The sequence below is a fragment of the Mus caroli genome, unplaced genomic scaffold (assembly GCF_978045245.1).
Source record: "Mus caroli unplaced genomic scaffold, Mus_caroli_1 scaffold_13, whole genome shotgun sequence".
NCBI lineage: Eukaryota > Metazoa > Chordata > Mammalia > Rodentia > Muridae > Mus > Mus caroli.
Window position 1 is genome coordinate 65,803,405 of NW_028227268.1, and position 15,374 is coordinate 65,818,778.

General features: G+C 45.1%; 1 protein-coding gene across 3 annotated transcripts in view; it reads right to left on the minus strand.

The window, feature by feature from the left end:
• The window catches only part of Gria1 (glutamate ionotropic receptor AMPA type subunit 1), a 315,652-nt gene that overhangs the window by 46,887 nt on the left and 253,391 nt on the right, over positions 1-15,374 (minus strand). For all 3 annotated transcript variants that reach the window (XM_021178393.3, XM_021178392.3, XM_085830005.1), the window contains exon 12: positions 6-204. In XM_021178393.3, coding sequence (XP_021034052.1) covers positions 6-204 — 199 coding nt within the window. The remainder of the gene's footprint in view (positions 1-5; positions 205-15,374) is intronic.

Genomic DNA, 15,374 nt, shown 5'->3' on the forward strand with positions numbered 1-15,374 from the left:
CTCACCCTGAAGAACTCCTTAGTGGATCCTGCTTCCAATGTCCCATAAGCAATTTCCGTCTGCTTTGCCAGGTCCTCTGCACTCTCGATGGGAGACACCATCCTTTCCACAGTCAGGAAGGCAGCCAGGTTGGCTGTGTATGAGGAGATGATAATCAAAGTGAAGAACCACCAGACACCGCCGACAATGCGTCCAGACAGGGACCTGCAGGCCAAAGGAGAGTCGGGTCAGGGGAGAAGCAGGGAGCCAGCAGAGTTCTGCCAGCAGAGATGTCAAACATGATTGCACCCTGTACTCTATGAGGAGGAAGTGAGAATTCAAACATTAGGGAGATGCCATGCTTCCTTCCTTGTTAGGATAAGGAACTGTGGGGTTTCTGCCCCTTGGAGGATAATGTGCACAGGCAATTGTCACACTCGCTTTACATGGACAGACATGTCAGCAATAACATAGATGTGTCAGCACTTGTCCACAAGCATCTTAGATATGTGTAAACACCCTTCAAATGTAGTCACACCTACATGGAATATTGGTACAAATGCAGCCATATAAATGCAACTACACACACACACACACACACACACACACACACACACACTTGATGGACCTAGAAATAATAAACAGTAGCCATCTCTTTTTCTCATTATTGTCAAAGATCGTGCCATAGAAGGAGAGAGAAGGAAGACTGTATTGGGTATACACATAGAATGAGAGTAACTTTACTGTCGTCACTGTGGGGAAAGTCACTGCAGCAGAAATGGATTTAAAAAAAAAAAGAGGTTAAGCTGAGTGTGAAGGTGCACACCTGTGGTCCTAGCTTTCTGGAAGTAGAGGGGATCGGAAGTTTGCTGTCATCTTGGCCACACATTGAGTTTAAAGCCATTGGGCTATAGGAGATCTCTTTTCAACAAACAAACACCACACACTAACACATGCACACATCAAAAAGGAAAGAAAGGGGCTAATACATGAGACCCTTTCATGTGCCCCAAATAATGAAGAGAAAGATGACGAGCAAGAGAGCCACAGTGGCTTCTCATTCTCCTGGGCTTCTCAATGACTCCATAGGGCAGTGTGGACTCTCCTCAGGGTGACTTGGAACCCTTCAGGCAGGACCAAGAACACTCTCAGGGACACACTTGTATCCTATCAGACAATTGAATCTCATGCTGGAAAAAGGAAACACTGGGACCTTAGTGCCAGCCAGAGGAGGAGAAACTTGTATCCCAGAAGAGATTCCCCAGAGTTCTAACAATGTGAAACGGATTGGGGCTAAGGCTGTGATGGATGGGGTCCACATTTTGACCAGGTCTTCTGAACTGGCAGGCTTCTGATTGGCTTGTCCAAAGTTGTACATACAGAGATGGAGCTCCACAGGCTTGGCCCAGCCCAGAGTCCACTCTCTTGCCTGGGCTCTTCTACTTCATCCCTCTGTTGCTTACTCTTTCTATTGTTGCCAAGGCAGCTTAAGGGAGGAAGGTTTGCTTGTACTCACACAGAAGGTACATTCATCGCGGAGGGAGGGGCACAGGGATTTAGGTAAAACGAAATACCATGTTCAGACTCAGCAGAGGAGCCTTAGGGGAATTACTGCAGCTCTTTGTCCCTATTCCCCATGTGATCACATTGGATGCACTTCCTCTGTCTGCTTTTTACATTTATTTGTTTGTCTAATTGCCATATTGAGGATGAGTGGGGAAAGCCTGGCTTGTTAAGGCTGCCAGAGCCCAGATCTGACTCTAGCCACTGTGTATGACTCTTAGGGAGTATGATGGTTAATACTGGTTGTCAACTTGGCAGGATCTAAGGGAGACAGGCATCCAGTAGCGTCTATGAGGGAATTTCTAGACTGGGTTAAGTGGGAAAACCTATCCTGAATGTGAGTAGGGTCTTTGACTTAATGAATTAGAGAAGGTGAGTTGAGCGCCAGCTTTCATCTCTGCCTCCTGACTGTGGATGTGATCTGAGCAGCTGCCTCACATTCCCACCCCACCATCTCTGTGCCTTTCCCTCCGTGATGAACTGTACCTTCTGTGTGAGCACAAGCAAACTTTCCTCCCTTAAGCTGCCTTGGCACAGTAGGGAGAGTAAGCAACAGAGGGATGAAATAGAAGAGTCCAGGCAGGAGAGTGGATTCTGGGCTGGGCAAAGTGTGTGGAATCCCATCTTCTCTTACTGTATGCACAACTTTGGACAAGCCAACCAGTGTCTTTGTAAGCTACATGGTCATAACATGTTAGGGATGTGGCTTATCTGGAGGGCATTCTTCAGAAGCTAAAACGTCAGCAGTAGAATAGCAGATAGTCTAGTGCAGCACACAGTGGCATTTTGGAGGGTATGTGGACAGTTATGGGGAGCACTGCCCAGACTAGAGGTCAGGGGTGTTAGAACCTATGCCGGGGCCCTTCCAGAAAACCTGTTCTGAGGCTGAGCAGTGTGAAAATTTATTAGCAGCCATTGTCTTTTGATCCAGGAGCTTCAGCTCCAAATCATCTCTGATAAAGAGATGGATCTAGACTGCTCCTTCCTTTAAAAGCATGTCCTGTCGTCCCTGTGAGGCAGGAGACAGAAGGGATACTTCCTGGGTCCCTTCATTCAGACAAGCTTAAGAGGTCACGGGGCGTGACTATTTCCCTTTTCTTTGATTTCAAACAGCAATTTTAAAAAAGGTCTGGGGAAGAGAGCTGTGAGGTGCTGGCTCTAAGAGTCTGACTCTGAATTGTGGGGAAACAATGTCTATCTTGCCTCATTTCTGACCTGAGCCCTCTACAAAGAGATGCTCAGAGCCAGGTGATGGACTCTGTCCAAACTTGCTGGTTCTACTGATGAAATAGCTGCATCCAAGATGTGAGTCTCTATGGGTAGTGGCAGCGATCATCAAATGAAAGCCAGTCCTCTGGAAGAGGTATAGTGAGTAATTCTAACTGTCCCAGCTGCTGGCCACTGCTGTAGCTCTCCAGTTGGGAGTGGCCCAGGGGTAGGATCTGGGGTTTAGTTAACGGCTCCAAGGACAGCCCAAGTCTCTGCAGGCAGTGCATGGGTCTATCACCTGCAGGGCTCTCATTCACAGAAGAGTGTCACTTCCCATTAGAGTAGATTACCCAAGTGTGGCATAACCACAGTTTGTAAAGCAATGGGTGAATATTAATAGATCCACTCACTCACTCATTCATTGTATGGTTTAGTCTTTGAATTAGCTTGCTTTTCTGTTGTGATAAACACCATGACTCAAAGCAACTTGGGGAGGAAATGTTTGCCACCATATCAGCTTCTTATATGAGTTCTGGAGATCAACTTTAAGCAATTATGCTTGGTTGACAAGCCCTTTACCAACTGAGCTATTTCTCCAGCCTTATATAGATTATAGCTCCATATAGATCTTTTAAAACTAAAAACAGGTTCATGATCCTCCCTGACCCTATTTAAAACTAGTCATGGTTAGAAAATAAAATCTAAATATTTTTACCAAGGCTTGTGAGACACTTCCTGGCTGACCCAATTCTAATAGCTTCTGTTGGCACATCCCCCATCATGATGTGTCCCAGCCTCCATGGGCTTTGTAGTTTTGAAATCTTTATGTTATTTTTGTTGTTAGAGGTGGAGTTATGTTTATGTGGCTATCTTCTTTTTGGTTTGTTAAAAGAAGGTTATTTTCTTGCTATTTCTAGGGAGTAGTTTCCCTCCTTGTGTTGGAGTTTTTCATTTATTATCCTTTGAAGGGCTAGTTTTGTGGAAAGATAATGTGTAAATTTGTTTTTTGTCATATAATACCTTGGTTTCTCCATCTATGGTAATGGAGAGTTTTGCTGGGTATAGTAGCCTGGGCTGGCATTTGTGTTCTCTTAGGGTCTGTATGACATCTGCTCAGGATCTTTTAGCTTTCACAATCTCTAGTGAGAAGTCTGGTGTAATTCTGATAGGTCTGCCTTTATATGTTATTTGACATTTTCCCCTTACTGCTTTTAATATTCTTCCTTTGTTTTGTGCATTTGGTGTTTTGATTATTATGTGACAGGAGGAATTTCTTTTCTGGTCCAATCTATTTGGAGTTCTGTAGACTTCTTGTATGTCCTTCAATAGAGGAATGGATACAGAAAATATGGTACATTTACACAATGGACTACTACTCAGCTATTAAAAACGATGAATTCATGAAGTTCTTAGGCAAATGGATGGAACTAGAAAATATCATCCTGAGTGAGGTAACCCAATCACAGAAGAACACACATGGTATGCACTCACTGATAAGTGGATATTAGCCCAAAAGCTCAGGATACCCAAGATACAATTCACAGACCACATGAAGCTCAAGAAGAAAGAAGACCACAGTGTGGATACTTCAGTCCTTCTTAGAAGGGGGATCAAAATACCCATTGGAGGAGATACAGAGACAAAGTTTGGAGCAGAAACTTAAGGAAAGGCACTCCAGAGACTGTCCCACCTGGGATCCATCCTATATACAGTTACCAAACCCAGATACTTTTGTGGATGCCAAGTGCTTGCTGACAGGAGCCTGATATAGCTGTCTCCTGAGAGGCTCTGCCATTGCCTGACAAATATAGAAGTGGAGGCTCACAGCCATTCATTGGACTGAGCACTGGGTCCTGGAATGGAGGAGCTAGAGAAAGGATACAAGGAGCTGAAGGGGTTTGCAGCTCCATAGGAGGAACAACAATATGAACCAACCATTATTCCCAGAGTTCCCAGGGACTAAACCACCAACCAAAGAGTACACAAGGAGGGACTCAAGACTTCAGCTGCATATGTAGCAGAGGATGGCCTTGTGGGGCATCAATGAGAGGAGAGGCCCTTGGCCCTGTGAAGGCTCAATGCCCCAGTGTAGTGGAATGCTAGGACAGGGAAGTGGGAGTGGGTGGGTTAGTGAGCAGGGGGAGGGGGAATTGGATGGGGAGAGTTTTGGAGGGGAAAGGAGGAAAGGGGATTTGAAATGTAAATAAAGAAAATATCTAATAAAAAATAAGAAAAAAAATCTCCCTACTGTTGTGGTTTGATTGAGAATGGGCCTCATAGACTCATATATTTGATGCTTGGGTCACCAGTTAGTTAGAAGAATTTAGGAATGTTGAGGACGTATGCCTTTGGTGAAGTAGGTGTGTTACTGGTAGTGAGGTTTGAGGTTTCAAAAGCCTGCACACCCTCCCTCCCCCCACACACTCACTTTATCCCTTCTCTCTCTTTCTCCTTCCTGCCTGTGGCTCAAGGGTCAATCTTTCTCCTGCTCCTAAACCATGCCTTGCCACCTGCTGCCATGCTCCCTGCCATGATGGTCATGGGCTCTAACCATCTGCAACCCTGACCTCCATATTGAATGCTTTCTTTTATAAGTTGCCTTGTATATGATGTCTATTCCCAGTCTCTAAGACACCCACCTCAGGGCATTTGCACCTGGCCCTCGACCAGGGACTTCCTTGAAATTGTCCCAAGCCTGCCTCTGTAAACCTTTCTCTTGGGGTTTCTACTCTAACATCACCCACATTTACACATGCCCCCAGAAGAAGTGTCGTTCTGCCTCTTGCTTCTCTCTCCTTGCTTTTTGTTGCTGTGCTTATTAAGGTTGAAGTGACACCTCTATAGTCACATAGGTTTTCTGACTCTGTGGCCATCTGTCTCCCTGTAGTGGTCTGTAAAGATCTTATCCATGTCACTTCTTGCTCTGTCCTCACCATGCAGCTTAGTGCCTGGCGAAGAGCCTTTAATGGACAGATGAAAGATAACACGTTTTCTTAAGACTATACAAAGACGTTTCCCTTCAAGGGAACTGACTAATAGAAGAGTCAGGACCTATGCACAGAGACTCCTTTGGTAGCTCCATTATGGTAGAGTGTACAAGGGTCATTTATCACGTGCTAAAAAGACATGGAGTGGGGAAGATCATAGCTTACTAGGAAAAATCTTGAAAGGCAGCATGGTCTCACCTGACTGGGCCAGGGAGACAGACAGCTTGTCTTAGCTAGATTCCTATTGTTGTAATAAAACATCTTGACCAAAAGCAATGTGGGGAAGAAAGGGTTTATTTTATTTTATACTTCCTGATCACAGTCCAGCATCCAGAAAAGTTGGGCAGGAGCTGGAGACAGGAGTTGATGCAGAAGCCACGGAGGGGAAATACTGCTTACAGGATGGCTCTTCGTGGCTTGCTTTGCCTGCATTCCTAAGTAAATGAGAACCACCAGCTCGGAGGTGGCCCTACCCATAGTGATCTGTGTCCTCCCACATCAGTCATCCATCAAGAGACCAGGCTGTGGGGCTTGTCTACGGGCCAGCCTGGTGGGGACATTTTCTCAGTTGCGCTTCCCTCTTCCAAAATGATTCTAGCTTGTGATGGAGTTGACATTTAAAACTAGCCAGCACACTGGCTGTGAGCATTCAGCATTGGAGAGGCATTTCCTGAAGTGGGAACAACCCTTGAAGGCAGGGAAGGAATGTGAACAAGTGGCCATTGGGGCCCCACAAACCACAGTAAGCACTCCGCACCATGCCTAACAGGGGGGGGGGGGGAGGCACGGGAGGAGCCTGCAAAGAGCAATTGTTTCTATTTCTTCAATCCCTATCCTCTGCATGGCAAAATTGCTGCACCAGAAACTTGAGGTTGAGAAAGACGAAATACTTGAAGTTACAAAGCCAGTGATTAAGCTCACGGGGGTCTGGGAGGACCCAAGATCTGACTGACATCAGGGCGTGACTCTACCTGTGTTGAAGTTGGACTCTGCCGAGCCCTCCCACCCCCCTCATCTTCTCAAGGCTGACCATAGGCCCTGCCTATCCCTCACCCCACAGTTCCTAGAAGAGAGTATTTGGCGTCACACTGCTGTAAAAACAAGGCTTCTTCCATATCTAATCTGGGCTTTATATACATAGGAGGATTTCTTTTATAGCTGCTGCTGGGCATCCCATAATAACATAGCATATGGTTTTTCTGCATGTTGAGTGGCTGCCCCAAGCTCCTGATACTGCTGAGTCACTAGCTGATTAGCAGAGTCTAGGTGGGCTCTGAGGGCCTGGGACCTTCCCTCAGTTGGCCAGGTGTGAGCCTGTTTCTCATCAATGGCCCAAATGCCTGGCATTTGAAGTCTTTGAGGTTGAGGACATATTTAAATACAGTGTACTGTGGACTTTTTAAAAATAGTCCCTAACTCATGTGCAAACAGGAGGCAAATGAACAAGGCACATTTCTGCTTTAATTAACATGTGGTTATCTTCAGCACAGGACGCGTATTAGCAGTAGCTATTTCACTTAAAATAATCGATTGAAGGCATCCCATTTGTCAGGTACCATTTTACCACAGCCGGTTCCCTGCACACTCAGCCCCTCCCTCTCACTTCTCCCCTGCTGAGCCAGCAGAAAAACCACCCTGGCAGGGCCAGGGTTCCTTTCTAAGCTCACCAGGAATCCTATTCATGCCTTCAAAGGGACACTCAGCCTGTCTGAGCTAGTTAAGTGGGAGTTTGGAAGCTGTGAGGACTACCTGCTGTCCTGCCCTGTAGGAAATTCTGAGCAAGTCATTTTATATTTCTGAACCTTGTTTTAACTTTTGGTGAGATGGGGGTCATAGTGGAAGCTCCTAAAGGGGTTGTAAGGATGAGCTGCAGGCCAGAGGCAGACCTGGGCCAGAGTAGACACCTCGAAGTGTGTATTGCTAGTACTCAAAATGAAAGATGGCATGGCATGGAAGCAAGCTTAGCAAAGGATGGCAAGTGAACTGTGAAAGGCATTTATTGATTAATTTTTGTCTTTTTTTTAAAGACAGGGTCTCAGGTATCCTCTTACGCACTTTGTAGACCAAACTAGCTTGAACTCTCCAGCTTTTTTGCTGGGGTCCTTCCGATATGCCGTGCTCTCCTGTGTGTGCCACCACATCATACAAAGCTGATTATAAAGATGAGAATAGAATATAGCCTCATTTAAAAGACCAACTTTCCAAGGAATTGTGGTGGGTGCCTGTAGTTCCAACTACTTGGGAGGCTGAGGCAGGAGGACTGTTGGAGTCCACAAGTTCTAGGCTGTAGTGTTCTGTTCAGCTTGACATCAATACCATGGCCTCCCAGAAGGTGGGTACCACCAGGTTTCCTAAGGAGGGGGTAAGCTAGCTCAGGTCTGAAATAGAGTAGGCCATAACTCCTGTGTTGATCAGCAGTAGGATTGATCCCATAAATAGTAACTGTATTCCACCTTGGGCAACACAGTGATACTCATGTCTAAAAATTAAGCACAATGAAAGTCTAAGTTAGGTACCATCTCAGTAGTTACAAAAAGGGTATAGATTTCATACATGTGCCTGGGTCAGGATCTTTTTTAAAAAATAATTAAATTTTCAAAAAACTATGATTGTTTGTGTATATGTCAGTGCATGCAGGTGCCTGAAGAGGTCAGAAGAGGGAATCAGAACCCTGGGAGCTGGAGTTTCAAGCTGGTGTGAATTGCCCAGTGTAATCGAAAGGAACTGATCTTAAGGCCTCTGCCAGAGCCACAGATACTCTTAAGGGCTGAGCCATTTCTCCAGCCCCAAGTGAGCTTGTGACAAGTCTGTAAAACCTAGAAAACCAAACACAGTGGTCAAAAGTCTGGAGTGTTGGATCATAAGATCTGGGTTCAGATACCAGCTTCCTTCTTTTTAGCTGTGGGAGCCCAAGAAGCTAACCTTACCTCTTGGATCCTCAAGCCTCCATCTGTTGTAAGAACATGAATGGTTTGGGTCAACCATTCAATAATGGATTTTTTAAAATTCACTAACTTGGTGGATGATGGAGAATCTGGCAGGGTGGATGAAAACTAGTGAACAAAAGGCTCCCCAAGTTGGTAATATGAGGGATGACAGATCATGTTAGTTAGTGTTAACTGCCACCTTGACACAATCTAGATTCATCTTGGAAAGGGATCACAGTGAGGGATTGTTTAGATTAGGGTAGGTGCTAGCCATCCAAGGGAAGAATTTCCTTAACTGAGTGAATTGATATGCCAAGACCTGCCCACTGTGGGTGGCACCATTGCCTAGGCAGGGGCATTGTGGAGGTATCAGATGGAGACAATGAGTTAAGCATCAGCATGCATCCCATCCCTTGCCCTCTGCTTCTTGACAGTGGATGAAATAGAACCAGGGGTCTCAAGCACCTGGCACTGCAGCTTCTCTGCACTGCAACTTGTGACTGTGTGCTGGACTAAACCCTTGCTGCTTTAAGATGTTCTGTCAGGATTATTTTAATCTCAGCAACTGGAGAAGAAACAAAGGCAGAGAAGAAGTTTGGGGAATAGTCTAGAAGTGTGAATAGTTTGGGAGCATCTATTTTAGACAGTGAACACAGCCTGGAGGAAAATGGGTCCTGAGGCAGGAAAAGGCTTCATATGATTGAAATGGTAGGTACCACAGGACCAGTTTGGAAAGCAAACAGCAGGTTCTAGACCAGGCAGAGCTCTGAGCCCAGGTGTAGACCCCTCTGAGAGGCCCTTCTCTTGAAGACTGCCTTCCCAGAGACTCCATGCATACTTCTCATTTCTAGGAAACTCTTGCACTGGTTACAAATCCCTTCCTGTTCTTCTCAGCTTCACTTGTGATCACACCCAACTATGAAGCCATTAAAAGGGTTTAGATTCCTTTATCATCCGCTACAACCCAATACAGTCCCAATATCTGTTGAAGGAACAGGAAACCTCACATGCAGTTTGTCCCGCTTTCCTGAGCTATCTATAGAAGAAAAGAAGTAAGTGCTTGGTCTATGACTCAATAGGCTCATCGCAAAGCTTTAGAAGACTATTTTGGAAGAAGTGATAATTCAGATGCATCTACAATCCTCCTATGGTTATAAAATCCTGCTCCTTCAGATATCTTTGCAAAGTGATTGTCAGGGAGCACATTATGTATGATACAAAGTTAAGACAATAAAGTTTGTTTCTTTAAATGCACTGTAAAAACCTGAAGTTCCCACACATTCTGACAGTTCTCTGCCATTGGTGAATCATTGTCAAATCTTCCCATTTCTTCCTCAAGAGATCCCATCAAGCACAGCTTCCCTCTTGACAATATCAAGGCTGAAGACCAGTTGGACTCCGGTCTTGCCCTAGGCTGTACATTGGGAAGAACAGGCTCCAAAGAGCCTTCCTTCTAGTGTTCAGGAGATCGAGGGGGTGGAGTCTTCCTCTTAAGCCTCAGGAGATGAGGGTCTTCTACATCTTTCTGAAGAAGGCAGAGAACACTGTTTTCATCAGGCCCCAGTGCTTGGCATCCATCTCTACCATTCATCTCCTTTTCTGTGCCCTCTGCATCCAAGAACATGGGTTAGTCCCTTTCCATGTGCACAGGAGATGAGCCAGGCAGCTTTGTAAGCTGGCCTCTGTCCTGTGCTTACTCAAGGCTATGCTCAGTTACAAAGGGGAGCTTATCTATATGGGACAAGTGCTGATCTTCACTCATCAGCTGAACTTAAGCGGATGATCTTACCTAGTGGGCCTGCTCCAGGCATGGAGCTCATCAAAAGAATCGTCTTCAGTAGGAGACAGAAGCTGGGGAGATGGAAAGTGTGTATGCTATGGCTGGAGTCAGGGATAGTTTCTATCATCAAGATGCAACCGTGTGAGTCCCCAGCTGAGAACCAAGTCACAGCATGCTGGCTCTGATTCCAGAACTGGGACCTACTATGTTAATATGCTGAGTTAATACTTTACAACACAGAGGTAGGCAAAACAAACCCCTGTCAATTATACAGCAGAGACTGTCCTGGGGCGGGGCCAAGCCTTGCTTCCCTTCTCACCACCCTAGCCACCTCCACCTTCCTCCTCCTTCATCTGTACTCTTAATCTTCCATCTTGTTTCTTGACAGATGTTCTCAAGCGATTTTTCTCAGCTTCAAATTCTGCCTCAGAAGGTGTCTACTCCAGAAGCTTCTCCCAGTTGCTCCATCAGGACTATCTCTACAAGTGCCAAAGCTTTACCAGTGCTTTTGTTAGATATTACATTTACCTAAACTCCAGGCCACGTGGGAGAGCTTCTCCTCTTTTATTAAAGCATATATGCTGTGATATGTCAAGGTGTAATACAAGACAAACACAAATCCTTAAATCTTGGCTTAAAAATCAGTAAAATTTTAAAAAATATTAATTTTTAAGATATAATTGCTTGATGTCAGTCTTCCGTTTCCTCCTTCCAACTCTTCCCATAATCCCATCCTCTGCTCTCTCTCAAATTCATAGCTGCTATTTCTTTAATTGCTTTAAAAGGTTTCAAAGGCTTGTCTCGCTTTTATTACGTGTTTGTGTGTGGGTATGTGCAGCTAAGTGTAGAGCCCAGAGAGGCTGGAAGAGGGTGTCAGACTCCCTGGGACTCAAGCTACAGTCAGTTTTGAGCCACTCCATATGAATGCTGGGAGCCAAACTTAGGTCCTCTGCAAAAGTAATACGTGCTCTTAACGGATGTGCCTTCTCTCTAGCCTCTTCCTTACTAAAATTTATTTTTGTGAGACTATTTCACATGAGATTTACTTGTGGAACACAATTTTAAGTGTGCAATATATCGACATTGCTTGTTTATATGAGGTTGTAAAAAAGAGCTCATAGCTTATCCATCTGGCTTGACTGGAAGTCAACACCCAGTGATGACACTTGGGGTGGAGAGATGGCTCAGCAGTTCAGAACGCTTTACTGTATTTCCAGAGGAAAGGGCTTTAGTTCCCAGCACCCACATGACACAGGGCAGTTTGCAACCATCAGTAGGTATGCATGTTGGGCACAGACATTCACACAGGCAAAACACTCATACACAGAAAATAAAAAGAATAAATGTAAAATAGAATATATCTACACATTTCTCTTTCACTCCACATGAATGTCCATGATGATTAATCACAATTGTTAACTTGATTGGCTCTAGAATCACTGGGAAGATGAGCTGGGCATATGGGGATGTCCTTAGGAGATTATCTGATTAGTTTAATTTAGGTGGGAAGTACCCACCACGAGTAGCTCCCTTCTCTGTGCTAGAATCCTGGACAATATCAAAAGGAGAAGCTGAATTAAACATTAGCACTCAGTGCTTTCTGCTTTCTGATTGTGGAAGCAGTGTGACCAGATACCTCTGTAACTTCCCCATCATGATTGACTTGAACCTCAATGGGCCAAAATCAACTATTTCTCCTGTGAATTCTGCCAAGGTATTTTATCGTAGTAATAGGGAAAACAGCCAAGACACTGACATTCATTCCTCGAGTCTGTGAATTTGACTTTTCCAAAGATATTATTTGATATTTGCACTTTGCCTGGTTTAATTTCATTTGGCAATGTCCCCAGGATTTCCCCTTGATGCCGCAGAGACTTTTGGAGGCTAAAAGGCACTCCTGTGAGCATGCAGACAAGATGTGCTTATCCACTCATTGATCAATGTACGTTTTGGTTATATTCCCACATCTTAGCTATTACAGTAGACATAGGGGTTCGGGCATCTCTCCAGGTCCTGAGAATACTCTGGGGTAAGTACCCAGCACTGGATTGCTGCCTTGCACGGCAGTTCTCTGATTTTGTGATGACTCTTTACACTTGTCTCCATAGTCTCTGTGTCACTGTTCGTTCTCACTAAGTCTACAAGAATGCCATGTTCCTCACTGTCTGCACAGAACATGCCTTTTGGTACACTTCCTACTCTTGTCACATGTCTGTGATGGGTGGGTGCATTGGGGAACTTAGAGAAGCCCACATTGGAAACATTCCCTGCTTCCCAGCTGATCTTCTGTCTTTCCAATCTTCCTCTATCGCATGCTGCTGCCTGCCTGATTCTGCTAACAGCCTAGCATGTAGCAAGCTCTGTTCAGTCCCACACTGGTGCTTTCAGTCTGTGCTACGCCTAGGTCTGCTTCCAGACCTCCGTTCCACCTCCTCTCCCCATCTGTGACTATCCTCTCTGCACTGCACAAGTCGATCCCAAGTAACTAGAAAAAGAATGGATTCTTTTAAGTTTGACTCCTCTGAAGTTCCTAAGGTTAGGCACTCAGCAAATATTTTTGGGTTTGCACACAAAACTGAAAACTGCCGGTGCCAAACTCTCTCTGCTTATATTCCACAGGCATCCCCAAACAGCAGTGTCATTAGGAATTGGCATGGTTTGCTAGTTTATTACAGGCAGCATTAGCTCACTGTTAGTATATTTACATTTGTGTATATATAACTTGTGTGTGTGTATGCATGTGTATACATATTTGTCTATGTATGTAGAGGCAAGTTGCTTTCCACCTTGAGTTTTGAGACAGCGTTTATCCCTGAACCTTGAATTGACCAACCTCCCTGGCTGGCCAGGAAGCCCACTAGAATCCTAAACAACCTCCCTAGCCTCCCATCAGAAAGATTAAAAATATCATCAACAATATGCTTTACAGATCACTTTGAAAATGAGCAGAGTAATTTCATTGAGTGTTTTTCTTTTTTTCTTTTAGAACATCTTCCTTCTCTACATGACTAACACTAAACTGACAGTTGCATTAGCAGTCAGGAAAGCGTAAGCTTTTAAAGTGATAGCACATTAGATAGGGCTTTTCTAGAGATGTCATAAAACTTCTTCCCTTGAGGGTGGACATGGGTCTCACTGGTTGGTTATTGATACGGAAGTAATGCTGTTGGGAAGGAAGTTATATTTCAAGGTCCTTCCTGGCCTTAGGTTTTGAGCGAGCCACTTGCCATTGCTGCATGTATAAACTGACCAAGTTGAGTCTCAAAGTAGCCTGCCATAATAGCTAATGCTTTGGGTCTCGTGTACAACCCCAAAGCTGAACTTGGCTGGAGTAGGATCCCAACCTGTCTTCAGCTACAGGGGTTCAGGGGTCAACGGCTGGGCAGATTCGTTGCTGGCATTGATGTTGCTGACATTGACATTGCTCAACCGTTGGTTATCAAGGGCCCTCAACACTGAGCGATAGCAATCATTTATCTCTGCTTCCTGACCATAGATGCAAGGTAACCAGATGTCCCAAATTCCTTCCATCACAACCATGAGCCACTGTACCCTCAAACAGTGATCCCGTCAGATAATTTGTCACACAAATGAGAAAAGCAGCTAAGAATAAGACACTGAAGGCTAATGAGCTGCCAGACACCTTCATTGTAATGCCCGCTCACTTGTGCTTCCCAACTCTTGTCTCAACTCCTGGGGAGCTGGGTCTGGTCTGCTTCTGTCCCTCAGACTTTGTCTAGTACCCCGATGAGGATGAGAGCCCCTCTGTACACGTTCCCATAGCTTCTTAAGAGTTAACATTTAAATGGGCAGAGGAAAGCTTCCTGAGAATTTGAAATGGAGTAGGCCCCCGGAGAGAGAGAAAAAATTGCCTGAGAGTTTGGGGGTGGGGGTGGGGGCTTGGCATATCAGAGCAGGTCACTGGGGAGCAGCAGTGTGAACCATTGGGAAAATCCCTATTTCATTAAGTCCATTTCCCTAGAGAGAGGGCCACACTCATCTACCTGAGGGCTGTTATAACATACATAAAAAAAATAAATCATTTAATTTCTGAGCCTCAGCATGATTTCTCCCACCCCTAAAATAATCAGGACAGTGGTGCTGACCCCCGAGGCAGCTATCAGCCTTTGTGATACTGAAAAATCAAAACGCTCCTTGCAAAGGAGCTGCAAAGTTCTGATATTGTTAAGTCAGAAGTGGTATCACACATGCGTTTTCCTAACGTGACCCTCGCTCGTAATTAATGCTGGGGCCAGCATTAGACAGAGGTTAACTCAGGCTGACGCCTCCCTGGCCTCCCTGTCATGCCCTGTTACAGTGACCGACAAACAGGTGAGGCCTGACCCTGAGATTTCTCACTTAACTTTGTGATCTTGCTCTATTTTCTCATCTCCCCATCTTTAAAACTGGAATCATCCTATTGTGAACTCAACAGATTGTTACTGAAATTGGGTGAGGTAACATGGGCACCATCGTGGTGATGAACGTGTTACGTCCCCGTTCTGTGTTGTCACATTCTCCAGCCATCTTGGAGAACTGATCTGACCTTCAGAGGTTTCTGGCCCGTCCTCACACAGTCCTTAATCTGGTCTCTACATTCTATTGATAAAACCAAGATTCCCTAGGGACTCCCAATACTTGCTTTAGCCTCCCCCGAAAACCCAGGGAGGATGACCTTCAAAGTCTAGTCAAGAGTCCGCTCCAAACAGATTGTGTATCTTATGCAAATTACCAAGGAAGGATTGCAGTTGACATTGAGTCCGATTGGTGTTAGATGAGAAGCTGCATTATGTTTCCCAGGGAAGTTCTAATTCGGAGGCACGAGAGACCTAGGAAGTTGGGAGAGCTAGGGGGACTGAATAGATCTCATGCCCAGGGACTGATGGGCTTTGTACCGCCTGAAACCACAGGCAGGCTCAGTCTGTCTTT